At 51.0% G+C, this 26,195-nt stretch overlaps 1 protein-coding gene across 1 annotated transcript; it reads right to left on the minus strand.

Moving 5' to 3' along the window:
• Positions 1-134: 134 nt before the first annotated feature.
• Positions 135-24,422, minus strand: PSKH1 (protein serine kinase H1). Its single transcript, XM_044255902.1, has 3 exons — positions 24,338-24,422; positions 13,059-14,085; positions 135-2,364 (listed from the first exon to the last, which is right to left on the minus strand). The coding sequence occupies exons 2-3, from the start codon at positions 14,013-14,015 to the stop codon at positions 2,047-2,049; spliced, it is 1,275 nt and encodes a 424-aa protein (XP_044111837.1). The 5' UTR covers positions 14,016-14,085; positions 24,338-24,422; the 3' UTR covers positions 135-2,046.
• Between the last annotated feature and the right edge of the window lie 1,773 nt (positions 24,423-26,195).

Consider the following 26,195-nt stretch of genomic DNA (forward strand, 5'->3'; position numbering starts at 1 on the left):
TTGGGACTTTGACTTCTGGCATGGCAGGTGTTGAGTCGGATCTTCCTAGCGTAGCCATGCCCAGGGCACGCGGCCCCCCACCCCCATTCTTCCTCCTCCTAGGAAACTCCTGGTCCACAGCAAGGAGCCTGGACTGTCAGAATGGATGGGCAGCCTTCCCTGAGGAGGGCAGCCTGTTTATTGAGTACAGAGGATACATTTACAACCGGAGTACACAAAATAAATAACTGCACATTCTCCAGCCACGGTCCATGGCATAAAGGCCCAGGTGGGCCTATCAAAGGCCCAAGTCTCCAAATGCCGTCTTACCCTTAGGACCAGGCCGGCCTTGGATAAGAGAGGAAATAAATCCCTAGGGCTTCAGGCCCCCGAGACACTTGGGAAAATGGGGGAAATTCTGAGGCCACAGAACCTTGGCTCTCTGCTGCCTTGTGCCACGAGCACTGGGTACAAGAGAAGATGTATAAGGCACAATTTGCTTGGCCCAGAATGGTCTCTTTGGTTTTCTTTCTGACTGGAGGTGGCACATGCAGAAAGAGGAGGGCCTGGCCCAAGGCTACCCACTGGGAGAAACAGTGAGGGCCAATCCCTCCCTGTTGGCAGAAGCCCTGCAGTCTAGCTAAAGCTAAAGCTGGGCCCCAGCTCCTTCCTACCCACTGAACACAGCTGTGGAGGAAGGGGCCTTGGGTTCCAGCCTGGTTTGGGGTGGGGTGGTACAGAGGAGGCTCTATGAGAGGCACCATGAGTGACATGGGGATGGTCTGGCTCACGCCTCTGGGAAAGCAGCCACCCAATTCCACCCACATCCTGCAGGGGCTCCCTCCAGCCTGAGATTCAGCAGAGCCCAAGCTGGAAGGGTAATGCTGTGAAAGGAAAGAGGAACAGGCTGGACCAGCCAAGGCCAGCTGTGAGAAGGCCAGGGCCCCAGACACTCAGGGTTCAGAGACAGGTCACACAGTTTGGCTAAGTTCCAACTGGAGCTGCGCAGCAGCTCAGCAGAAGGGGAGGGCTGAGCAGCCTGGGACCTCTCCTCAATACAGCAGCTCCTTCCCAGTTTCTCTAGAGGATGAAGGATAAGCACATGGTCAGTCCTAGGCTGCCCATACTCATGTCAGACACTAGATGGCGCCTTCACGCAGATGTGAGGCAGGAACAGCAGAGCCTGAAGGGAAGGGGGGCAATGGGCAGTACCAAGGGTAGAACCAGGCTGACACTGGAATCAATGGGGCTGTCCCTGGGAAGCCCCTGGTATCTGCCTTGGCCCTGGTGCCCCCATTCCCCAGGTAGCAGCAGTGGGGCTCCCTTTAATCCCCCACAGTTAGGAAGGAGGCACCTAGGGAATAGAAAGGGCATCCAAGGGGGAGAGAAATGTAGAGTGGGCTCTACAAAGAAGGCACTGAGAGCGGTGGGCTGGTGGGCAGGAGGTCCCTCATTGGCAGAGAGAGGCTGGAGCCTGGAGAAGCCTGCTACCAACATGGCCACATAGTTCAGAAGACCCAAGGACCATGCCATGGCCCCACCACCAGAGGTTCTAGCCAGTCCTGGGGCCAGGACGGGTCCCTAGAGGCACCACGAATGAAGGCAGACCTTGGGTGGGAGGTGGGAGACTGTCTGGACTTAGCCAGAGGCTGAGAGTCCAGCTAAGGCACAAGCTTTGTGCCTCCCTAGGCCCCTTACTGGGGCACAGATCAGGATGCAATGGAATGTGGGGGGCCAGAAAAGGTTCAGTGAAGAGGGTTTCAGAAGTAACTGTCCCAAAGAGTCCTGGGACCTCAGGATACCCTCTGCCTGGCACTTCACACCTTTTGGTCTTGGGGAAGAGCCAAGGGAAGGCCAGGTCCAGCTGCTTCCCCAACCTCTAGCAGAGCAGTTGCCCACCAAAAAGAGCACTGGTGCCAGGCCAGGCTCCTCATTCACAGGGCTCACAGCCCCCTAGGCTCCCTCCACTCTGTCATACCAGGCTCAGGCCCAGGATGAGGACGGGGGCTGCTGAAGGGACACGGAAGGGGCTGGGGCCGTGGCACACCGGCACGGCAGCCGGGTGGCTCAGCCATTGTAGTGCTGCTGGTAGCGCAGGTTGAGCTCCCGCAGTTCCCGCTCCCGCACTCGGCGTGACTTGGTGGAACGTGTAGAGCGGCTGGAACGCGTGGACTGGGCCGATTTGGTGCTCTGGCAGCGCGAGGAAGCACGTTTGAGGAGATTCTGGGAGATGGAGCGGTGCAGATTCTTCATGGATGAAGAGGCTGCCATGCTCACCACCCATGGGTGCCTCAGGGCCTGCAGTGCAGTCATGCGGGCGCCGGGGTCCACCGTCAGCAGGCGGTCAATGAAGTCCTTGGCCAGATTGGACACACTGGGCCAGGGCTAGAGGCCAAGGACAGACATTAGAATGAGAGCACTCAACATTGGCTCTCCCCATCCTGACGAGGCTACCACCATGGCACTGAGACCCATCCAGCATTCCTGCACTCTCCCTCTGGAGAAAAGCCCTGCCCGGCTCCTCCCAAGTCTCCCCCTCCTACCCAACATTGGCCTAGGCCACCAAGCAGAGGCTGTTCTGAGTAAGGAGTCCACACGACAAACAGGAGAAGGAAATGTTCCTCTCCCCAAGCGGCCAACTTCTAAGTGCCCTGGAGTCAAAGCCTGGCTCAGGAAGGTGGCCCCGTCAAGATGCCCCACCTCCCCCAGGATTACTGTGAGTTCAGGGGGATTTAAAGAGAATGACCCAAACTTTCCACCATACTCTAGGCCAGACTTAGGCTCCCAACCCAGGCCACTTAGCAGGCAACTTCCTAGTCTCGAAAGAGAGGACCCACCCTCCCCGATTGACCAAGAGGCCATAGAGGACTACTGTACTCCCTCATCAGCCTCCGCCTCTCAGCCATGGGGAGAAAAGGAAATAATTCAAGGCAACTAGATTTCTCTATCTGCTGAGACGGTAGGGGGCTCTTGAGGGACAGGCGGGACCAGGTGACCTTTCCAGTCTTTGTGACCTCTTGGACCCACACAGGGGGGCCTGGCGGTGCTCTACACAGCCTCATTTTGGTACCTTGTGTCCTTGGGGAGACACTGCACAAAGCCTGCTCGCTACATGTCCCCGTGACTGCCTTATCTCGGCCACACACCAAGCAGCTGTCTGTCCCAGGGCCTCAATCAGGACAAGTTATATGGACATTCACCTGGCTGATTCCTTAGGTTCTCAGGGTAAATGACACTTACTAAGACTTCTCTTAGCCCCCAGAGCTAAGCATTGATTCCAGTGATTGCAAGTTGATTGTTCATTCCCATTAGACCATGCAAAGCTGGATGAGCCCCCGTGCCTGGCGCCAGGAATAGAGAGGCCCTCAAGCCCCTCTGCTGGAGGAGGGCAGACACAGTACCACTCTGTGTCCCTGTCTTCTGGGGACACTGTGCCATGGGCTCTGATATTCCCAAAGGGTGGGTGGCTAGGACCTTTGTTGAGCTGGGACATCAAGGACACCATCACCCTCCTTCCTGCCAAATGAGGTCTGCCTGTTCCACCCAAAGATACCCTTCACCTTGCGGGATGCCTGAACTCACTCTCTGGGGGATTCAGGAGTATCCCAGAGACCGCATTCGGGGCAGCTGCACACCCCTTCAGCAGTCACACTTAACACACTTAACACTGACTACTGCTACCCCCAATTCAGCTTCCTTTTTTTAAAAGATTTTATACACTTTTGACAGAAAGAGAGAGAGAGACTGAGCACAAGCAGGGTAGCAGCAGAGAAAGAGAGAGGAACCTGATGTCAGACTCGATCCCAGGACCCTGGGATCAAGACCTGAGCTGAAGGCAGACACTCAACTGACTGAGCCATCCAGACACGCCAGTTCAGCTTCCCTGACCTCCAATTCTTCCCCAGTGCCCTTCCCTACTTATATACCGGGGACAGAGGGGGGCACCAAGGAGAACACTCTTCTGGAGTCCTGAGGAAGGAGTGGGGCTAGTTGCAGATGTAGCTTTTTGGAAAGCAAATCTCAACTTTCACTAAACTGAACTGGTAGAAAATGACAGACCACATTCCTAGACAGCCACCAAACAGGGTCCTCGTCACCAACGGGGCTGCTCCCAGTGACTCCTGGGGAGATTATGATCTTCAGGAGGAGTGTACTCAGGGCCTTGGAACATGCAGCCAGGGAAACCCATGAGTACCTTGCTGAGAGTAGTGAGGGGGCACAGAGGGGCAGACAGCGCTCCCCCATACACCCAGAGCCCAGGGCTCCAGTACTGAGGCTAACATACAGCAAGACTGGACTAGACAGCTGCCACAGCGGGCTTCGGCTCACAGCTCAAGAAAGCCTTGTGGCTTGCTGCTGCCCCCTGAACACAAGAAGCCACTGTGAGGGGCCAGTCAATCTAAACCACAGACACTCACTGTGTCTGTGAGGAGAAACATCACTTCTACCCTCTTTCTGACCATCAAGCTGGCTCTCATTTTCCCTAGTCTGTAGCCCCCAGAATCCTTAGCTTCTTGTAGTTAGGGTACCTACTTTTCTTTAACTAAGCCGTAGGCCCAGTGTGGGTCCCAACATGGGGCTGGAACTCATGAACTCTTGAAACTCAAGAGTTTCGGTTGACTTAACCAGCCAGGCACCCCCAGAGTACCTAATCTGGATGTTGGAATAGCAGAGAGGCCAGAAGTGGGTTCGGAACTCTCCCAGAGCACTTCCTAGCAATGTCAGCCTCCTCATCCCCTGCTTCTGAGCAACCAGTCACTCTTCAGCAGCAGAATCCAACCTTCTCTTCAAAGGGAGGCACCAAATCACCAAGGGCTTTCCAGCTCAGAGGATGAATTTCCCTATTCCCTGGCCCCCTTTACTTGCTCTAGCTCTAATGTCACAAGGGCCTGGAAAGAATACTTCCCAAGTCTCTACCAGCAGTCTTGCCTAGAGCCCAGGGGCTAAGGGAACAAAGGATGGAGCCAGCTCTTTGGCCTAGGCTACCAAGAGAGAAGCAGCTGCTGCTTTCCAGCAGCAAACCCAACTCACAGGATTTGCCTTAGACTCCCTCTGGCAGGCAGGTCTGGCCACTCTCAAGTGAGGAGAGAGAAAGTCCCAGTTTCTCCTTTGGATGATATTTGAGTGACAAATTAAAGCATCAGGCTGCAAGCCTAGAGAACTGCTTCTAGGTCTACCTTCCCTGTAGACCTTGGAGGAGACAAGCCAAATACAATGGATCCTAAGTGTCTGCCTGCTACAGTCTTTGATTCTAAGAAGACGGTTCCCCGGCTTTCTTCCTCACTTGGCTGCACCTGAGGAACAAAAGCACAGCATCTAACATTTAAGTGGCCTGGACCTCTTGACCTCTATGGGTTCTTTCCTAGCCCATGAAGACTCTGGGGAAGGTTCTCTGGCAAAGAAGTCAGCCACACCAAAGAGCTGCTAGGGGAAGGAAGAGAGGAAAACAGCCTGGGCTTTGCTCCCATGACTCAGTCTTCCCTCAGCTTTGTCTCAAGATGTATTTTCAGACCCAGCATTCCCACCCTCAAGGGCCTCCTTCCTGTACTTACGTGGGCCTGAACGAGAGCAGAGCAAAGAGCATGTTTCTGGGAAATGGAGCTTGGGGTTTACTCAGGAGAGCAGAACTATCAATATGACAGGAACAGCACACTCTGACATGGCCCACAAGGCAAAGGGTTTTAAAAAATTCAGCAGAGCTGGACACCGTGTGGCAGTGGAGCCAGCAATCCCTTCCTCTGGTCAAGACACTCACCATCCTGGTGCCTGAGCTTCCAGACCAGAAAGAACCCACCACCCTGTACCTGGAGGGGATGGATGGGGGCTGAGCGGTAGGAAAGAGGACCTAAGGGGAGAGAGCCTGAGGAGAGAAAAAGAAGGAAGATAATAGAGTGTTATTTTTTTTTAAGATTTTATTTATTTATTTGACAGACAGAGATCACAAGTAGGCAGAGAGACAGGCAGAGAGAGAGGAAGAAGCAGGCTCCCCGCTGAGCAGAGAGCCCAATGTGGGGCTCGATCCCAGGACCCTGAGATCATGGACCTGAGCGAAGGCAGAGGCTTTAACCCACTGAGCCACCTAGGCACCCCAGATAATAGAGTTTTAAAAAGAGGCAGAGAAGGAAGATAAAAATAAAACAAGAAAAGGCACGACAACTTAAAGGTTAGTAAAGCTGCGTTCTGAAACTTGAGATGGGAAATAAAATGAACTCCTGCACCACCTGTCCCTGCCCAGAGTCCACAAAGTGAAGGACGAGGACAGGGCACAACTCAAGAGTCAGGAAGGATGCTGTGTGCTCGCTCTGGAATCAGGGGCATGTTGGCAACCAGTGTCGGCAACTCAGTAATGTCTACTTTTAACGCTGTCTTGGAACAGCCCTGAGTGGTTCTGGATTTCAGAGCCTGCTACAGAGTGGTCTCTTTTACCTCCACTCACAGATTCTGCTGAGGCCAAGCTAGTTCTTTAAAAACAAACAAACAAACAAACAAAAAAACAACACCCCAAAAACCAAAAACCTTTCTCCCATTCTAATTTCTGAGACAGTCTGGAGCCCTGGTGGCTCTTACCTGCATGTCATCCCCACAGAAGCCTGTGTCCCTGAACCCCAGCTACACAGGACTGGGCTCAGGGCACCTATTTGGTCAACATGGGATGGCAGGATGAGTGAAGAGATGAGCCTGCCAGGCCACACCGGAGCAAAGCTCGGGTCTGGGCCCCATGCTTTTACTGGGAGACAGACAAACTGAGGCCAGGCAGGCATGCACAAGAAGGGGGACCTTGGGGTGCCTGGGTGGCTCAGCTGTTAAGCGTTTGCCTTCGGCTCAGATCATGATCCCAGGGTTCTGGGATTGTACCCTGCACTGGGCTCCCTGCTCAGTCTGGGAGTCTGCTTTTCCCTCTCCCACTCCCCGTGCCTGTGTTCCTCCCTGTCTCTCTCTCTGTGTCAAATAAATAAATAAAATCTTTAATAAAAAGAAAGGAAGGAAGGAAGGAAGGAAGGAGGGAGGGAGGGAGGGAAGGAAGGAAGGAAGGAAGGAAGGAAGGAAGGAACGCAGGCCTTGTGCTATGGGAGAAACTGACCAAGGAAGGGGTGTTTGGAGAGGCAGGGCCGGTGCAGACTGGTCGGATCAGGTCCCCTTTAACCATCCCATCCACCTGCGAGTCTGTTTCCACCTCAGTGGGGGTAGGAGGGGATGGGCGTGGGAGGCCATCAGCGGATTTAACGAGGTCAGACCGTGGGAGAGACAACAGCCATGGAAGCTCCCACAGGAACTCGAGAGCCTCGAAGTGACAGAGCGTGCGCGTGGGCAGAGCTACCCAGGTGGAGACACACAATGAGAAGAGCAGGAGAGGGAGGGGCTGGCACGCACACCAGGCACTGCTCTGAACACAACCCATGGTGCAGCCCTTTGTTGGAGAAGCCTGGGGGTAGGGGGAACAGCAGTGATGCGAGAAGCTCTGACCCTGGGTTAATAAGAAGCTGGAGGTGGTCAGGGCAAGGCATTTTGTTAGGAACAGCTGAGTGTGGCCATGTGGAGACACGGGCATCTGTTTCTGCCACCATAGCAGAGTACTGCGCTCTGGGGACTGTGTAACCAGGGCAGCAGTGGCAGAGGGAAGCCTAGAGGACAGGGCTCCAGGGAGCTGAGTGGCAGACCACAGGTGGCACAGGAAGGGGACGCTGCCTTTCTCCACAAAGAACCTGCCGTCAGGAGGAAGCCACCCCTGCCTTCCTTCAAGAGGTGTCCAAGCATGGTGACCAGTGAGGGTCCAGAGGCCATGCCCACTGGACCAAATCATGCCACCTCCCAGTGACCAGTCAGGGATCTGGACTGCCAGCATCTGCTCCTACAATGAAGGACGGAGACTTCTCTGTTGAATTCCTACTGAATACCAGGAGCTTTGGTTAAGTAGGGATGGTCCTTCCAGAGGGATCCCTCCTGGACAAGTATGGGGGCATCTGCTTGTCCTTGTGGGATGCTGGCACCACACAGCACCATCACCCAGCACTTGACACCCAACAGCCACCAGCAGAGATGCAAGGAGGAAGGGCTTAGGGAGACCTCACAGGAAAGAATTCTTTTTTTTTTTTTTTAAAGATTTTATTTATTTATTTGACAGAGAGATCACAAGTAGGCAGAGAGGCAGGCAGAGAGAGGAGGAAGCAGGCTCTCTGCTGAGCAGAGAGCCCGATGCGGGGCTCGATCCCAGGACCCTGAGATCATGACCTGAGCCAAAGGCAGAGGCTTTAACCCACTGAGCCACCCAGGTGCCCCACAGGAAAGAATTCTAAATCAATTCAGAATCAATCAGCTTTTGAGACAGACATGGGAATCCACCCACTTACTCTGGGAGCAGGAGGCAGCAAGAGAAGACTGAGGAGCTAATGGTCCGTCACAGCCCCCATCCACTGGCGGTGGGAACGTGAGGCTGTTAAAGGCGCCCAGTGGGATCCAAGCATGAGCCTGGAAACATGCCACCTGCCTCCCCTGCATTCCATCTGCTGCCTGCACACCATGTCCAGTCTCCAGCTCCCCCATATCCCTGGGGAAGTCCTCCCCATGGCTCTGAGTCAAGGTCCTCTCCCTACTCAGCTGGCCACTCCCAACCAGGGCAGATGAACCGGGCTGCCTGCCTGACCACCCCCTTACAGGTGCTGACCCCCTTCACCTAGAGAGCAACAGGACACAGAACATCCTCTGCACCTTCCTTTATCTTCAACATCCCAAGGCAGAATGACAAGTATTAGGATCACTTTAAGTGGGGAAGTAAATGTGATCTCTGGCTCTGGGCGCTCACCCTGTGGCAGGGCTATCAGAACTACAAGACGGTCCAATTCCCTGCCCCTGAGCTCTCGCCCCATGGCGCCCTGTGGACGGCTGGTCAGGCTGCAGCCCAGAGCCCCAACCCTGGAAAGCCACCTCTCACCAATACAATCCCTCAGGCGGTGGCAGATTGTCCCTGCAGGTGGCCTTCCTCTTCCACCAAGATTCTGTCCCTTGCCTGGCAGCACTCGCTCTCCTGAACAAGGCACCATGAGAATCTGTGCCCAAGCCCATCCGTTCCCAGTGCAGTGGCCCGGGCTTGCCCACAGCTCAGAGACAGCCCCAGCAGATGGCGACAATTAAAGGCTGCTAACACCACCACCACCACCACCACCACCACCCCCACCACCCCCCCACCACCCCCGGCAGCAAAGCTGCTGATGGCTCCACTCTGCCATCAATCCCACAAGTGCCTCTTCGTCTGTCCTGCTTCTGGGAATAGAACTCTTGACAAAAGCAATGGCATTAGGCCGGCAACGTCACATTTCATGGGCCGTTAATTACAGACTCTCCAAGTCAGTGGGACCATAACAGGCCTCCGGGTATGGGTCTTACAGAAATGACTCACCTTCGGTGTCACTCCTTCAGAAATAACTGCTCCAGCCCTCCTGGAATCTCTCATGACAAGAAGCTCCCTCTCTCAGTGTGGCTCTTTGTGTCTTTAGATTGCTCTCCCACTCACAGAGGTCTTCCTCACCTCTGGCCAACAAGGGTCTCTCCACCACTTCCAACACGACCCTGGCTTGGGCCTCTCTACTCCGGCCACCAGGGAAAATGCAGATTTCCCTTTACAATATCATCTGTCACAGCCTTTTCCTTCCCAGCACTCCCTCCTCTTCCAAGATCCCAAAGCTGCTCCTAAGCAGGTCTGGTGAGCAGACCACTAACCACCTCTCCAGCAGGCTCTCCACTTCCTCCTGGAGCCCAGCCCCCAGAAGAGAACACTCCCAGCCAGCAGGGCCACGCCTGTCTGCCTGCCAGCCGCTCACTTTTGCATCCTTTCCTAAAGCATCACCAACAACTTGGGTGCTTGCCGGGAGAAAGTATCAGGAACATATGTGTTGATATACAAGCTGTCCTCAAGGGCCTTACAGGCCTGAGAGGAGAGATGTCCACAGACAGCAGCCCAAGAATGTGCTGCAGCAAGGACTCCAGCAACACGCTAAGGCATGGATGTCTGGGAACACAGACTGCGGCGATGGAGAGGCCAAGAATTCTGACACCAAGATGGCCTAGATTCAAATCCCAGGCCTGTCAGGCTCTTAGCTATGAAACCACGGACAGGTTACTTAACCTCATGAGCCTCAGTTTCCTCATCTGTAAAATGGGGGCATGACACCCACCTGGCAGCACTGTTGTAGAGAGTAAACATGCTGGATACAGAACCCTTAGCCCTGTGTCTGGTACTACACAGTGGTCACCACTATTCTAAATGGAAGCCATCTTTGAACTGAACCTTTCACGGCTGGTCAAATTTGTAAGGCCGATGCTGGGAGCAAGTGAAAAGCCTGAGCAATAGCTTAGTATGGGGAGTGAACAGAGCAAACATCTCGGGCCTGTGGGGTGTAGGAAATGGTGCAGAGAGCGGGGCCAGGGCTAGGGGTTGGAGCATCTACAGTGTCAGGACTGTGGGGCAGGAGCCAGGTACTTGGTGTACTTCCCTCCACCACTGGGACCCACCTCGGGATATGAAGGCAGGAGCCTACACCCTGTCTGGACCCAAGGGCAGCCGCTCCAGTGAGTCCTCTCTCACTCTGCCCTCGGAAGCGGATGCTCCTGCAGAGCTGCAGGATGGTTCGGTCCCCAGACCTCTTCCAAACAGCACGTGGAGCCCACTCTCAGGAATCTCCGGTCCGCCTCAAACAGCCAGATCCTCCATCCCCAAATCATACTACTCCAACAGACCCCCATCGGTCTTTTTCCTGTGAGTCTTCCACATCACGTTCTGCTGCATTCCTGCTTCACTATCAAGAACCCACAGGGGTCAAACCCACCTGAGGCTTCCAATCCCCAAGGAGCCTCTGGCACTACAGAGCAAACAACGAACACTGACAACAAACACCAGGCCTGGCCCAGCCTCAGCAACCTGGGCTCCATTACTTCCAGTCTCCTGTTTATTCTGAGCACAGTCAGCAGCGTCCCTTTCTCTGAGCTTCCTCCTTCGCAAGGCCCACCTCCTGTAGAAAACCTTCTATTCAAGTCCACAGAAACCACTGAGCCTGACAGGGAACTGCACAGACATAGGCCTCAGGAAACAAGTCCATTGGATGGGGCCTAGTATACACGAGACACCACTCCGGGAGTGTCAGCGGCAGGAAAAGTGCCCCTAGAAAGGCACTAACTGCCATGGGACTTCCTGTCAGGTGAGGAATACACACTTCCAAACCTTGCTGAGCTCAAAGTGGGTGGTCCTTGATTTGCAGAAGTCAGATCAAAACGCCACCCTCTAACATGATATGCTCTCATATAGGTTTCCTGGAAGGGCCCTGGTCACTTGGATGGCCTTTAGAAGGACAAATGACCATCACCCAGAAGAAGATAGATGGCTGGATTGAGGGTGGGGAGAGGGCACAGCCCTAAGAAAGGGGACCAGCCGGGATGCACAGGTGGCTCAGTTGGTTAACCTTCTGCCTTCAGCTCAGGTCATGATCCCAGGGTCCTGGGACTGAGTCCCGCATCGGGCTCCTTGCTCAGCAGGGAGCCTGCTTCTCCCTCTGCTTCTCCCCCAATGCCTGCTCGTTCTCTCTCTGACAAATAAATAATAAAATCTTAAAAAAAAAAAAAAGGAAGGGGGGGGCGCCTGAGGGGAACACTGTGGGGAGCACTCTGCAGGGGGCACTTGGGGAGGGGTCCTCGCTGCCTTGGCAGAAACCTGCTGGCCTACAAAGCTTACTTCACCTCCCGTTTAAGCCGCCACACATTCTGTGACTCACCAGCCTCCTGAGCCCACCACTATGCTCACAGCATCTGCTGTTGCCTATGGTCAGCCTCATCACCCCCAGTGAGCGTCCTGCCCAAGGACCAACCAGCTTTTCCTTCTTGCGTGCCTTCTTTCAGCTCCCAGCAGTGCTGAAACCTGACTGATTTTCTCAGGTATCAGGATAATCCGCAGATCCAAAACACAAACTAATGGCCTGCTGGTTGAACGTGGCCTGCAGGTAACTATTCGTGGGCACACAAGGTATTACTTAAATATGTAAATGGAATTCCAACATTTTAAGATCAAACTTTCTGGCTTTTCTTTAAAAGAACTGGAATGTCTGGGTGCAGAGGATCCTCTGGGCTGTGTGGCAAAACTGGGCAGAGATGAGCAGCAATGGCGCCTTTCAACGGGGCATGGTCACTCTAGCTTGTCCCAGGCCCTGCGGAGCAGCTACTGCAGCACCCTCGGCCCACATGCTCTATCCCACCTCTGAGCCCACCTGCAGTTGTGGGGGCCCCTGTGCACGCAGACAGCCCCCCAGGTGCCAGTGCCCGCATCCCCCTGCTTCCTTGCCTGAAGACTTTTTTCAGCACTGGCTGGCATTCAGGACAGCCCTGAAGGGCCAGGGATTTAATGCCCCTCCCCCCAAAGAAATTCGCAACTCTTACAGGAGTCAGTGGATTAAAACCCACCCACCTTCGAGGCGCCTGGGTGGCTCAGTGGGTTAAAGCCTCTGCTTTCCACTCAGGTCATGATCCCAGCGTCAGGCTCTCTGTTCAGCGAGGAGCCTGCTTCCCTTCCTCTCTCTGCCTGCCTCTCTGCCTATTTGTAATCTCTGTCTGTCAAATAAATAAATAAAATCTTCAAAAAAAAAAAATAATAAAACCCACCCACCTTCTTTTTTTTTTATTTTTTATTTTTTATTTTATTTTATTTTTTTTTTTATTTTTTTAACCCACCCACCTTCTTGTCCCTCAGTGGTACACTTCTGAGGTATGTGCCACGTGATTATTCACAGGGTCCCCAGTGGGAGTTCCAGTGGCCCACAGTGGCAGTCCACTCCTCCAGAGGCCCTTTATTGGCTTCCTCCCTTCCTGCCTCACTTTCCTACGCTTTGCCTGTGCTTCCTGGATTCCTACCCCAATTACATTTATCTGCTTCCAGGTCACAGGGCTCACTTTTGGGGACACCCAAACCAAGAGACCCTACTAGTCTCACGTTATCATTTTTTACATGACCCGCCTGACCCCACGAACATGGCTCTCAGAGCACATCCCCCTGTCAAGCACTACTGGGGGCCAACCCCATCCCTGCAGCAGGGCAGACTTACCTCCCCCGAGTAGCTGTACTTGCCCCTGAGGATCTGCCGGTACAGCCTGGTGCGGTTGTCATCCTCAAAGGGCATGGTGCCACTGAGCAGGATGTAGGCAATGACCCCCAGTGCCCACATGTCCACGGAATTGGTGTAGGGCTTGCGGACCAGGACCTCAGGAGCAATGTACTCGGGTGTGCCGCACGTGGTCTTCATCAGGCAGTCGTCGCCCTTCTTGCGGGCACTGGCCAGGCCGAAGTCAGTGATAATGATCTTGGAGTCAGTGCCTGGGTGGTAGTAGAGCAGATTCTCCGGCTTGAGGTCTCGGTGTGTGATGCCCAGCGCGTGCAGGTACCGGACACCGTCCAGCACCATCTGCAGCACCCGCGTGGCGTCGCGCTCAGTGAAAGAGCCCTTGGCGATGATGCGGTCGAAGAGCTCCCCGCCAGTAGCCAGCTCCATCACCATGTACACGCGTTCCTGCGTCTCGAACACCTCCACCAGCTGGATGATGTTGGCATGACGCACCCGGCGCAGCACGCGCAATTCTGACTCACATACCTCCCGCCCTTCCCGGTACTTGGTCTCGATCATCTTGATGGCGTAGGGCTGCCGGGTCGCCCGGTGCTCCACACGGACCACTCGGCTGAAGCTGCCTCGGCCAATGAGGGCTTTGATGTCATACTTGGCTGTCACACGTGGGTCAAACTTAGCCCTGTACTTAGCCACCCTGGCCCTGCGTGGTGGCTCTGAGGGAGGCTCTGTGTGGCTGCTAATGGGGGCCCCAGAGCAGGGGTTTGCACACTGACTGGCTGCTGGGAAGCCAGCTTTGAGAGCACCAACGCTGTCCACCTCTGTGATGAAATGCTTGTGCACATCCTTCTTAGTGCCACTGAAGGGCTCCACCTTCTTGACGAGGTCCAGCTGGACATCCTTTGGTGGCTCAGGAAGGACCTTGCTTGTCCCACAGCCCATCACGGACACGGGGGCATCCTCTCCAGCGAGGTTGGCAGGACCTGCTCTGCAGGCAGTGCCCCGTCTACACCTATGCACACGGAAGAAAGGGCAAGTCAGCACAGCCAGGGATACCTTGGAAAGGATACCAGCCATCCTCCTCATCCCCTCTCCCTTACCCCTCAATAAATGCAGCTGAAGACCTGACCCTAATATGATTCCCTAGAAGGGAGGATGGTGTTGGCCCCTGAGGCTTGCTGAAGGGTCCAAATGAAAGGCTGGATCTGAGCTCCATGGTGGTTTTTTGGTTTTTGTTTTTTGTTTTTTTATAAGATTTTATTTATTTATTTGACAGACAGAGATCACAAGCAGGCAGAGAGGCAGGCAGAGAGAGAGGAAGGGAAGCAGGCTCCCTGCTGAGCAGAGGGCCCGATGTGGGGCTTGATCTCAGGACCTTGGGATCATGACCTGAGCTGAAGGCAGAGGCTTTAACCCACTGAGCCACCCAGGCGCCCCCTTTTTTTTTTTTTTAAGATTTTATTCATTCATTTGGAAAGAGAGAGCAAGGGTACAAGCAGGGGAAACTAGTGGCAGAGGGAGAAGCAGGCACTCCACTGAGCAAGGAGCCTGATGGGGGACTTGATCCCAGGACTCTAGGATCATGACTTGAGACAAAGGTGGGCAGAGCTTAACCAACTGAGCCCCTCAGGCGTCCCTGAGTTCCACAGTCTTGACTTACATCTCCCTGGATCTGATTCCTGTGCTGCCTTCCAACCCCAAGTGAGGGGCAGGAACATGCACCAGGCTCAGCTGTCACTGCCCCCACCTTCCTCCCTACTCTGCCTGGGTCCCTTATCCTAGTTGAATTTCAATGTTTTTTTAAATGTTAAAATCATTCCTCTTATTATTCTGACTCATCTTTTCTGAAACGGAGGTGTAGAATGTTGGAGGCCTGATCTCCAACACTATCACCCACCAGGGCTCAGAAAGCCATTTCTCCAAGATGCCCCTCATGGATCCTTCCCAGCCCTTTAGGCCTCCTGCAGGGGTTGATTGCTTCCTACAACTACTGCCAATACTACCATCCCTGCCACGGTTCTCTGCCTTAACTCTACTCTTTCCTAGACAGTTCCCATTACTTTGCTGATGCACCATCTTCATCTGGCGGTTTAACACCCTGTTCCAGGGTCTTCCACTTCCCGGTTCACCACACGGATGCCAAAATTGTGTGCCGAAATGTCACACAATTCCCGAGCAGGCTGAAATCAACCCCAGTGAACTTAGGACCACAAACCTTGGCGCACTGCCACCAAATAGCCACCAAACTAGTCAGGGCTTCATTCAAGAGACAAAGGGGACCCTGAGCTCAGAAAGGACGCTAACAGTTTTATCTCGATGTGACTCAGCCTGTGGATTAGGGTCCTCTGCTTCCTTGGGATGATGATCCAAGAGCTCCTCCATTTGTTTCCCAGAGAAGTTCCAACCATGAAAACTCTATGGCTGGTGGGGCCTTCATAAGGTGAAGTGCCGAGGTCCTTCTTTCCAGAAGTCACTTCTACCCTGGCCATCCTTCTCTAAATCTTTCTGAGAGGCCCATGGGTGAAAGGAGAGAGCTGAGAATTTCCTACTGATTATGACATATAGAATTAGGGGTAAAATTATCAATTCAGATCAAACATTTATTAAATACTGTATAGAGGAAAAAAAAAAACAGAGCTTTTTTCCTTCCTGTGTAAGGAAATAAAGTTCTTCCATACTGTGTATTTCTTCACTCTATGTCTCTTCTTTACCTTCACAGAGAACACTTCTTTTTTTTTTTTTAAGATTTTATTTTTTTTTTAAAGTAATCTCTATACCCAACACAGGGCTCAAACTCACAAACCCAAGATCAAGAGTCACACACTCCACCGACTGGAGCCAGCCAGGCGCCCCAACATTTCACTTCTGACACCTCTAGTCAGTCACATGTATGGTGAGTCCCCATACCAAGCATTCTGTAATGGCAGGCAGATGTCCTACATGTAACTTGGTTCTGACACTGTCTACCCAAAAATATCATCAGACACCACAGATTAAGGGCTCAGTCCCCTAAGACTGCTCCCTCCCTCAAGCACACTTCAGTGGTCACAAGCCTGGGTTATCACCTATGCTTCTGACCAACCAGCCATAGATTGGGGTCCCAACAATCCCCTCCTTGAGTTTCTTAACTCCCAGATCTCAGGGCAACATTTACACTCACCAGTTTATAAAAAGATACATGTGAACATTCAGATGGAAGAGATGCACAGGGCAGGCCAGGTATGTGGGAAGGGGCACCGAGCTCCCTTGCTTTCTCTGGGTGCCCCACTCTCCCAGGACTCCCATGTATTCACCGACCCAGAAGCTCCCCAAACACCCTATTGTTGGGATTTTATGGAGACTTCAACATATGGTCACGACTGATCATTAACTCCATTTTGGGCCCTACTCCCTTCTCAAGTGAAGAGAAGGCAGAGCTGTAAATTCCAAGCTTCTAATCAGACCTTGAGTCTTTCTGGTGATCAGCTTCCATCTAGGAGTCACCTGGGACCTCATTCAGAGTCATCTCATTAGAACAAAAGACACTCCTGGGGCACCTGGATGGCTCAGTGGGTTAAAGCCTTTGCCTTCGGCTCAGGTCATGATCCCAGGTCCTGGGATCGAGCACCACATCAGGCTCTCTGCCCAGCCGGGAGCCTGCTTCCTCCTCTTTCTCTGCCTGCCTCTCTGCTTACTTGTATTCTCTGTGTGTCAAATAAATAAATAATCTTTAAAAAAAAAAGGAGCAAAAGACACTCCTATCATCCAAGAAATTGCAAGGGTTTCAGGAGCCGTATCAGGAACTGGGGTCAAAGCCCAAATATCAGAGCAAGAGACGCTCTTCATACTCTTATCACTTAGGAGATTACAAGGGTTTTCAGGAACCCTGTGCCAGGAACTAGGGGCAGAGATCCATATATATTTCAGTTTATCTCACAAACATCAACTAGGTGCTAGGGATAGGGGAATGAGTAAGACATGGTCCAATGCAGATTATACTTTAACACACACACACAGACACCTAAGTAAAACATGGTCACCAAGGTTAGAGTGTAAATGAAGAAAAAAAGCATAAAAACAGATCATTTCAATATAGCACGGTGTTAGGCTTGAGAAAGAACAATACATGTAGAGCGACACACAGGTTAGGGAAAGCTTCCTGGAGGTGACCCCCACACTGAATTTAAAGTAAGAATGAGTCAAGTGAGGAAAGGTGGGAATGGTGTTTCAGGCAGAGAGCAAAACGCACTCAAAGATTCAGAGGCCCAGGGTGATACCTTGCACCTGGTAACATGTAGTTTGGTAGTATGAAGACAGGACTGGGGGCAGGGTGGGTTGAAGTTCTGGAAGCAGCAGGAACTGAGCTGTGGAGAACACCACAAGTTAGGGTGAGGAAGCAGGACCTTCCGGGGAGGTGACCAGAGCTACAAAAGGGTTTACAAAGAGGAAATGGGTCTGTGTTTAGAAAAAAAGTGTGAGGCAGAACTGGAGGAAGATCAAAGTAGGTTAAAAGGGCCACTGAGGAAGGTGGTGACCCACACAGCAGGGGGGAATGGAGAGATGTCAGCAGGAAAACAGACAAGGACAAAAGGTAAGACATAAGGAGTGAAAAGGAGGGCACCACTCTAGTCCCTCACTTGGGCTCCTGGGCTGAAAGGTTGGCAATGGAGCAGGAGGGGCAGATCCACGAGGCGGTGGGAGAGTTCTAGGTGTACTGCAGTGCATGTGTACCATCCGTATGACACTAAAGTCGAAACTGACATTTAAGAAGAGTCAATGACAGAGATTCCATGGCTGACCAAGGGTGGTGCCTGGGGCCAACAGGACAACACCTGAAACCCCCAACCCCAGCAAATGATCCCATCAAAGGCAGCAGCGGAAGACCCAGGCAGGTTTTGCTATGGCAGCTTGGAGGTCACAGAGAAACCGAAGAGGCCACCAGATTCCAGAGAGTCAAGGGCCAGATTCTAACGTGGTGATACTGACCAATGTGGCTAACTCTTTCAAGGAACAAGCTCATCACTGAAACATACCCAAGACCTCAATTAGATAAAAAGGAGGAGTCGGGAGACCACAGATTAAGGGCTCAGATTTTAATCAGGATTGCAACATGACTCTCGGCAGAATGAGCTATCTTCCCTCGTGTGAGGGGGGAAGATTGCTCCACCAGCACAAGGCTCTTGCCTATTTGCTGCAGTTCGCACCCAAATGCCCAGCAGATCCCACAGAGTAGCTTGGGAAATCAGGTTTAAACAAAGGCATTTGGAAACAAGGTTCCTTTCCACAGAGGCTAAAGATCAGAACTGGGAACTAGAATTCTGTATCTCTTCTTTTGGGGAAAACACAAGACTCTCAAGGCTGTACAGGGCTGCAGCTCAGGAAAAGGACAGTTCCTGGGCTAGGGTTCCTGAAGCAGAACACAGGCTCCTGATCCCCAAGCAACGTCTACCACCATCCAGAGAGAAGACAAACTGCCAAGTGACCCCGCACAGCCACACAGAGGTCTTCTTCCTGGTGAGGAGGCCACACCCTAGATCCGCAAAATAAATAACTGTTTCCAGGCATATGCACTGGGTCTTTTTGTTTAAATGTGCACATCTAGTCCGGCCCTGATGAGGAACACTAAGGTTTACAAAAGAAAAGGCCTGACTTCTCACTTTAAACAAACAAAGCCTGCACAGGGATCTCGAGTCAGCAGTGAGAGAGCCAAGGATTATCCCTCTCTGACCTTCCTACTTCCTTCCTGGGACATAGTTTCTCCCACATTTGTTCCAATTAGAAACTCTTCCAAGACAAGCTGATGCTGGTACTCCACCTTCCCAACTGCGGAGGAGGAGTGCAGGAGAGAAGCTGCTAGCTCTGGGAAGGGGTAACAGCCGACAGCCTCCAGGCTGCTCCAGCCCCACAGCCGCTCCACACGCCAATCACATCAGTTAAATTCCCGCCACTCACAGGTCAGGTGAAAAGGCAGACATGGGGACAGGGAAGGAATCTGACAAAACTTCTGGGAATGAGGGCAGAGTATTTTCCTGCCCCTGCTCCTCTCCGTACGTCCCTAGCACAGTGACTAGGGTGTGAGAAAAGACTCAAGAGATCATACTCTGCCAGCTATCACAAGGCACCATTCCCTTCCATGACATCAATCCTAACACATCTTGCAGAAAGAACTGCAGAACTCTCTAGAGTCAGTCTCCACTCCCTCAACTCCCAGCCTGATCCCAAGCATTCCTCGAGGAGTGCAAGCATGTTAGAGTGTGGCGGTGGGCACGAGCATTCAGCACTACTATTCACACTACCAAATGACAGGCCAAGAAAAGTAGAAACTTGACCACGGCCACTTCAGATAGTGATGGCCAAGCAAGGACCCCAACCTCCCAGTTCTCCAGTCAGAGTTCCTTCCATCACAAAAGAGACTCTGAAGTGCCGGAGACTCAGCAGAGCTCTGCCTCATCTGGTCAAGGTCTCTATCCTTCCTCCTAACACTCAGCTGATGAATCAACAAGCCTTTACGGAGGACCTTTTCTGAAGGGCTGCATTATGAAACCTCCATTCCAAGTACGGTCTGGGTCACGCTGCTCACTGCGGTACTCCAGACTGCCTCAGAACACTAGAGTTGTTAGCCCCTTGAAGAAAGAGGCCACTTCTCAGGTTTCTAGAGCTCCCTGGCACCCAGCAAAGTGCTGGGCTCAGAGCAGGCGTTCATGTTCATTACAACAAATGAAAGGTGGTCTGGCTCTTGGCTTTCTATTAGCTGCAAGTCAACAGTCCCAGAACCTCAGAAATTTTCAAGTGGCAGGAAGAGGCCATTTGGGTGATTAAACCAGAGCTGCGCTCCCTTTGTGCCTGTGTAAATGTTCTCGGTAACAAAGGAAGCTAGAGCTCTCAGGTCTGTTTGCCTTACAGATTGTTAACTGAACTCCAAGGCAAATTAGTCCACAAGCTGCCAACTTGACCCCATGGGAGAAAGAGGACAGAGGCCTAGGATGGATCCTGAAATAATTTCCTGGCCACAGAAGTCGAGTGTGTGGCTGTGTCCCAGGCAGGGGCCCGTAAGCACCTTGCCCTCTCCAGTAATGAACCCTAAGATTATTCTCCACAGAGGAGCTTCGCAACCTTTCACCTGCAAAGATCTCTGTATCATGCTCCCCTGTTTTGAAGGACTACCTATCAAAATGAAGTAGGCAGTAATCTCCCAGTAATCCCAGAAATAAGTACTGCTAAACAGCACTTCTAACCAGCATGAGGAAAGCAGAGACACCAGGCAAAAGAGCTTGTCACTTTATATGAAAAATCCCAAACAAGGACCTCAGCAACCTTAGAGGGAGCTATGTGAGTCTGCTTTCTGAAGCAGAGAAACAGACCCTGCATCTAGCAATTCCATTTTCAGAAATAATTCTATAAGACCATTTCCATGAGTATGCAAAGATATATTTGTAGAGGCAAGTTCATGGCAATGTTCTTTATAATAATGAAAAAATGGAAATTACCCAAATATCCATTAGTAAGGGAATAATTACATAAATTAAGATCCATTCATATAATGGAACATTCTGAAGCTATTGAAATGAATGAAGTAAATCCATATATAGTGACAAAGAAAGATACCAGTCAATTTTATTGAATGGCTTCATGCCAGGACCCAATCCACGATGTAATAAGTAGTTGAAATAGTAGCTGAACCATACGTCCAATGAAGGGTTTAAAAAAAGACAGACATATATGTGGAAAAATATCCTGGAAAGGGAAAAGACAGACTATTGACAGTGACTGCCTCTAGGGTGTGTAAATGTGAAGGGAACAGGAGGAAGGAAGGAAGAAAAGAAAGAAAAAGGAAGGAAGGAAGACTGAAGACTGACTTTCACTTCTCATTTCATATATTCCTGTGCTGTTGCTATTTTTTTAAATCATCACCATATATTACATTTTTAAACTTAACAAAAATATATATTGTAGAAACATAGAGACTATTATATGAATTTTTAAAAGGGTCAGAATACATACCAAATTATTAGTGTTTGTGTCTAAAGACACTGTGAATCATTCACTCCTATGTTTTAACTCTAAGTATTTTTTTTAAAGATTTTATTTATTTATTTGCCAGAGAGAGACAGCGAGAGAGGGAACACAAGCAGGGGAAGTGGGAGAGGGAGAAGCAGGCTTCTCGCCCAAGTAGGGAGTCTGATGCGGGGCTGAATTGCAGGACCCTGGGGTTATAATCTGAGCTGAAGGCAGTCGCTTAATGACTGAGCCACCCAGGCACCTCCTAACTTTAAATATTCCTTTGTAATAAAAATTATTATGACTTCTTCTTATAGTAACGTAACTCAGGACACTACTTCTCAAGGACTCCAGCTAGGTACCAAGCTTTACATGGTAATAACTGGTGGGCAGAGACTCCAGCCTTAGGGCTGAGAAAAGCAAAGTTCAAAAGTTTGCTTTGTCCTCATTTCATCATGGCCCCAGCTCCATCTAAGACATCCCACCCACTGGCCATCCCATCATCTGAAATACAGACTCTGGCAATGTACCTGGGTTCTCCTTCCAAAATCCCAAGGTTCAACCCACAAATATTTACTGAGCTCCTGCTGTGGGCCAAGAACTCAGCCAGGAGCTGTGACAGACAAAAAGAAGCCTGCCGCAATCTCTGCTCTCAAGGAACTTATGCACAAATGGTTCCACACCAAGAGTCTCTCTTATGATGCCCCGTGAGGCCACTTCAAGACTGGCAGTCTGGAAGGAGACCCTCTAAGATAATTCCACCCTCCCCTGCCCCACCAAAATGAAAACACATTTTTCTACTTTAGCATCATATCTGACACCACGGCAACAGAAGGCTGTCCCAAGAATTAGATCAGGGATGACCTAGCCAACACAAATCCACTTAATAGTCACTGAGTAAGATTCTTGGAAGGAAAAGGAGTTCAAATAAATAAGTCTCTCTCTAGTTCTTGATAAGCAGAATTGCTTCCGTTTCTCCAGGGCTGTACTTCCCAAATTTTTCTCTGTGCACCCTGGGGTTGAGAGGGGAAACTGTTCTGGGCTATCTGGAAGCTTAAGGCTTCAGTACTTTGGTACACCAATGCCCATTCTTATCACACAGTCGGGAAGCTCTGAAGAGGATAAAGCTGCCCACATAACACACTAACACCTATAACGTAAGACAGAAGGCCAAACCAAAGTCTCACTCATTTAACTACGAACTGTGACTGACAGAGATCCCCAGTATCTATTTCAGATTCCTTGGTAGGATCAGCAGGGGTACTCCATTCCAGGTTCTAGATCCAACTCTAGCTCAGTGTCAGAGGCCAAGAGGTTTCCTGAGAGCTGCACTTTCTCTAGCTCATTTATACAACTTAACAAGCACAGTATTTCCAATTAAACGGGGACAAAGTGCTTATGTGGCAAACCCACCCTCTAGTGAGTCAGCATTCCAAACATCTTCTAGGGGAATGACCAAGTGCAACTACCCTGAGGAGAAGCACAGTTTTGTCAGAGCTTTCCTTGATATGCAGAAATCACCTTGAGGAAGTCATATAAGGCAGCTTTCTACATGAGGCTCAGTCTGGAGAGCAAACAGGCTTCCTCAGATCGCCTTTTCACAAGGGACACACTCTGGGAAAAACAGTCATTAGTAACAACAGTGGCTTCCATTTCCTGAGTTCCAACTGCATTAAGCATCTTGTATGTACTCTCACTCCTCTGTGCAACCACACACAGTAGGCCTGATTACTGCTATTCTGGAATGAGCAAAATAGGACTCACAGGACCTCAAAATCTCACAAACAAGAACTGAATCCAAGTCTTTCTGACTCCAAAGCCCATACTACTAACCAGCAAATCATACTGCCTTCCCAAGTATGGGCAATGAGACTACATGGCACAGCCAGCCCTTCCCACTGGACATAGAAGACACAACAGATGTCTAGTGCAATGACCAAGATGTTCAACCAGGGAGCAGAGTAAAAGTCAACTGAGGTGTTTTTTTCAAAATACAGATTCCTAGCAGATTCCAGATGTTCTGAACCCAAATATCAGAGAGTGAGATTCTTGAATCTGTATCTTGAAAAACGACCCCAAGAGATTTTAAACCATCAAAGTTGACAAGGCTGCCCCACCTACCACATGAATATGTATGTATGTGCCAACAGGAGATACACATTTGCTGTCCTCATGTCAGATCCTGGCCCCTGACAGGGGCTCAATAATACAGTGAGTCTGTTCCTAGTCTTAAACCAGCAACCTATCCCAAGTCCATTCAGCTCCTACGTCAGGCACAAAGCCAGACACTCAGATGCAGACAGGAGACCCAGACGCACCATCCCTTGACACAACATGACATACTCAACAGGAGTCACATGAATAAAAGTACAGAGGAGCCATGGTTACATGTGAAGCAAGGGAGGGTTTTCCCTTGGAAAAGTAAATGAAATCTAAGGTGGATTTTAAAGGACAGATGTAAATTTTCCATTCTGGTGACTGGGGTGGGGGTAAAGAAGACTATTACAAAATGCGTATCCAAAGTACAAGGGTATCAAAACACTGAGCACAGCGGGCTCACATGCCCTAACAACAAACTGTAAACAGAAGGCAGAAGTGCCCTGGTGTTGACTTCCAGGTTAGGCCTCTACCAAATTATGAGAAGCCCCGAACGCCTTGCTATGAAGCTTGGACTTCATCCTATAGGCACCAGGGATCCGGTTTCAGGTAGAGAAGGACTTAATTCAAATTTTCAGGTGGGAATTTTTAACTTCAGCAGCTTCGTGGAGAGGGAGAGAGCGTGGGGAACTGGCTTCCCCTTACAAGCTGAAGGATGATGGCTTGCGGAGCAGGCAACCCGGCTAGGCTCAAGCTGTTTTCCCAGCCTGAAAAGGAAAGCGACCAGCTGCCCCGACAACTGCTAGCGTTCAGTCGCAAAGGAGGGCTGTGAAGTAGGTGCCGGACACGAGAAGGTAGTGAGGACAACCTGCTTAGTTCACCCTGACCAACGCCAGCTAGCTGAACAGCAGGCAGGTAAGCCGACCACGTCCACCAGGCCCACGCGGCCCCAGAGATGGGCTACCCAGCACAGCAGAATGTTTTGAGGCCCGTCCAGCCTCGAATACCAGGGATCCCGAGCAGCCATCGCCTGGCCTGCTCCCCAGTCTCGTAGGCCCCGGCACACCGGACTCCGGCCGAGGGCTCCAGGCTGGCCAGGAATAGGCCCACGGCGCCAGGAAGCGACCGTGGCCGCAGGTCGTCAGCCCCTCCCGCCCGTCGGGCCGTCGCCCTGGGCCGGGCCGCCTCACCTCGCGCGGACGGCGGGGTCTTCGGCGTCTCGGCGGCTGTGTTGACCCTCTCCAGACCTCGGATAGGGTCGCCGCCGCCGTTACCGCCGCCGCCGCCATCCTCAGGCGTCAGCGTCCTGACGTCATCAGTGCGCGCGTTTTACGCCAAAACAAACCCAGGCCACCCTTGGGGCGGGGAGGGGACGGACCTGGGCAGAGACTGGCTAAGAATTTAATCGCCACTCCGAGCGTGGCCTGCCAATCAACGTCTTCGGGCGGGGACTTACTCGCTCCTCCCGGTGAGTTTAAGTAACCCTCAGAGCAGTTGCACCTTGGGCGCGGGTTAGGACCTCCCTACCCCGGAGGTAGGGAGAAAGTATCAAATTTCTAGTTAGGGCAGAAGGATGCTCTATAGTGCAAAGTTGGGCACGTAGTGAGTTTCAACAGAAGTTTTTGGAAGTGCCTCTGGAACTCCGCAAAGGATCGATTTAAATTTCATTAGCAAATCGGTTTTTTTTTTTTTTTTTAACTGCAGTTAAAATAATTGAGGCTCTCGGGCGTGTTAAATTTGACCTCCATCACAGAGGAGTTGCAAATGGCTAACTAGAGGATCAGTGAAGGTGACGTTAGTCCTGGGCTAACTTCGGAGTAACGGTTGTTTTAATTTTTGTTGTTGTTATTAAATGTAAGTGTATTCTGAGACTGCAAATCAAGTAGTTTTTTTTTAATGTTACCATTAAGATTTCTCTAGAAGATCAGAATTATCTCGCTACTTTACAACAATCCCAAATTGCGGGGGGGGGGGGTGGCGGGTAGTAGATGCCGGAGGTAATAAGGGTGTTGTAACCTCCTTCCATCTACTTCATTTCTGTTTGTTCATTTGTTAAAATATTTATTATTGGGGCACCTGGGTGGCTTAGTGGGTTAAAGCCTCTGCCTTCAGCTCGGGTCATGATCCCAGAGTCCTGGGATCGAGCCCCTCATTGGGCTCTCTGCTCTGCAGGGAGCTTGCTTGCTCCTCTCTCTCTCTGGCTGCCTCTCTGCCTACCTGTGATCTTTGTCTGTCAAATAAAGAAATAAAATCTTTACGAAATATATTTATGGGGCCCTTGGGTGGCTCAGTGGGTTAAACCACTGCCTTCGGCCCAGGTCATGATCCCAGGATCCTGGGATGGAGCCCCGCATTGGGCTTTCGCTCAGCAGGGGGTCTGCTTCTCCCTCTCTCTGCCTTTCTGCCTACTTGTGATCTCTATCAAATAAATAAATAAATCTTTAAAAATATATTTATTATTTACTTTATACATAAAATTATCTTTTTTTAAAATTTTTATTTATTTGACAGACAGAGATCACAAGTAGGCAGGAAGGCAGGCAGAGAGAGAGGAAGGGAAGCAGATTCCGGGCCAAGCAGAGAGCCCGATGCAGGGCTCGATTCCAGGATCCTGGGATCATGACCTGAGGCGAAGGCAGAGGCTTTAACCCACTGAGCCACCCAGGTGCCCCTGAAATTATCTTTAATTTACTGGATGTTATACTTTAAACCTAAAAATAAATTAAAACCAATAAACCATCACGATCTGTTTTATATAGCAGAGTTTCATAAAAAGTTTTATTTAAAAAAACACCTTTTGGGAGATGGGAAGCATGAGGAGGGAATGGAGTAATGGTGATGGGCATTAAGGAGGGCACGTGATGAGTACTGGGTGTTATATGCAACTGATGAATTGTTGAACACTACATCTGAAACTAATGAGGTACTGTGTGTTGGTTAACTGAATTTGAGAAAATTAAAAATTAAAAAACACCTTTAAAAATCATTGCTCCCCCCGACTCCAAAAGAAAAAAAAAAATCTCTCTCAAAAGTCTGTTGATTAAGGGC

The sequence above is a fragment of the Neovison vison genome, chromosome 7, assembly GCF_020171115.1.
Source record: "Neovison vison isolate M4711 chromosome 7, ASM_NN_V1, whole genome shotgun sequence".
Classification (NCBI taxonomy): Eukaryota; Metazoa; Chordata; class Mammalia; order Carnivora; family Mustelidae; genus Neogale; species Neogale vison.

Excerpts from the sequence above, each read along its gene's own strand:
- PSKH1 (XM_044255902.1), bottom strand. The coding sequence starts at position 14,015 with ATGGGCTGTGGGACAAGCAAGGTCCTTCCTGAGCCACCAAAGGATGTC. Across the intron at positions 2,365-13,058 it reads AGTACAGCTACTCGGGGGAG|CCCTGGCCCAGTGTGTCCAA; the intron begins GTAAGTCTGCCC and ends CTTGGCCTCTAG.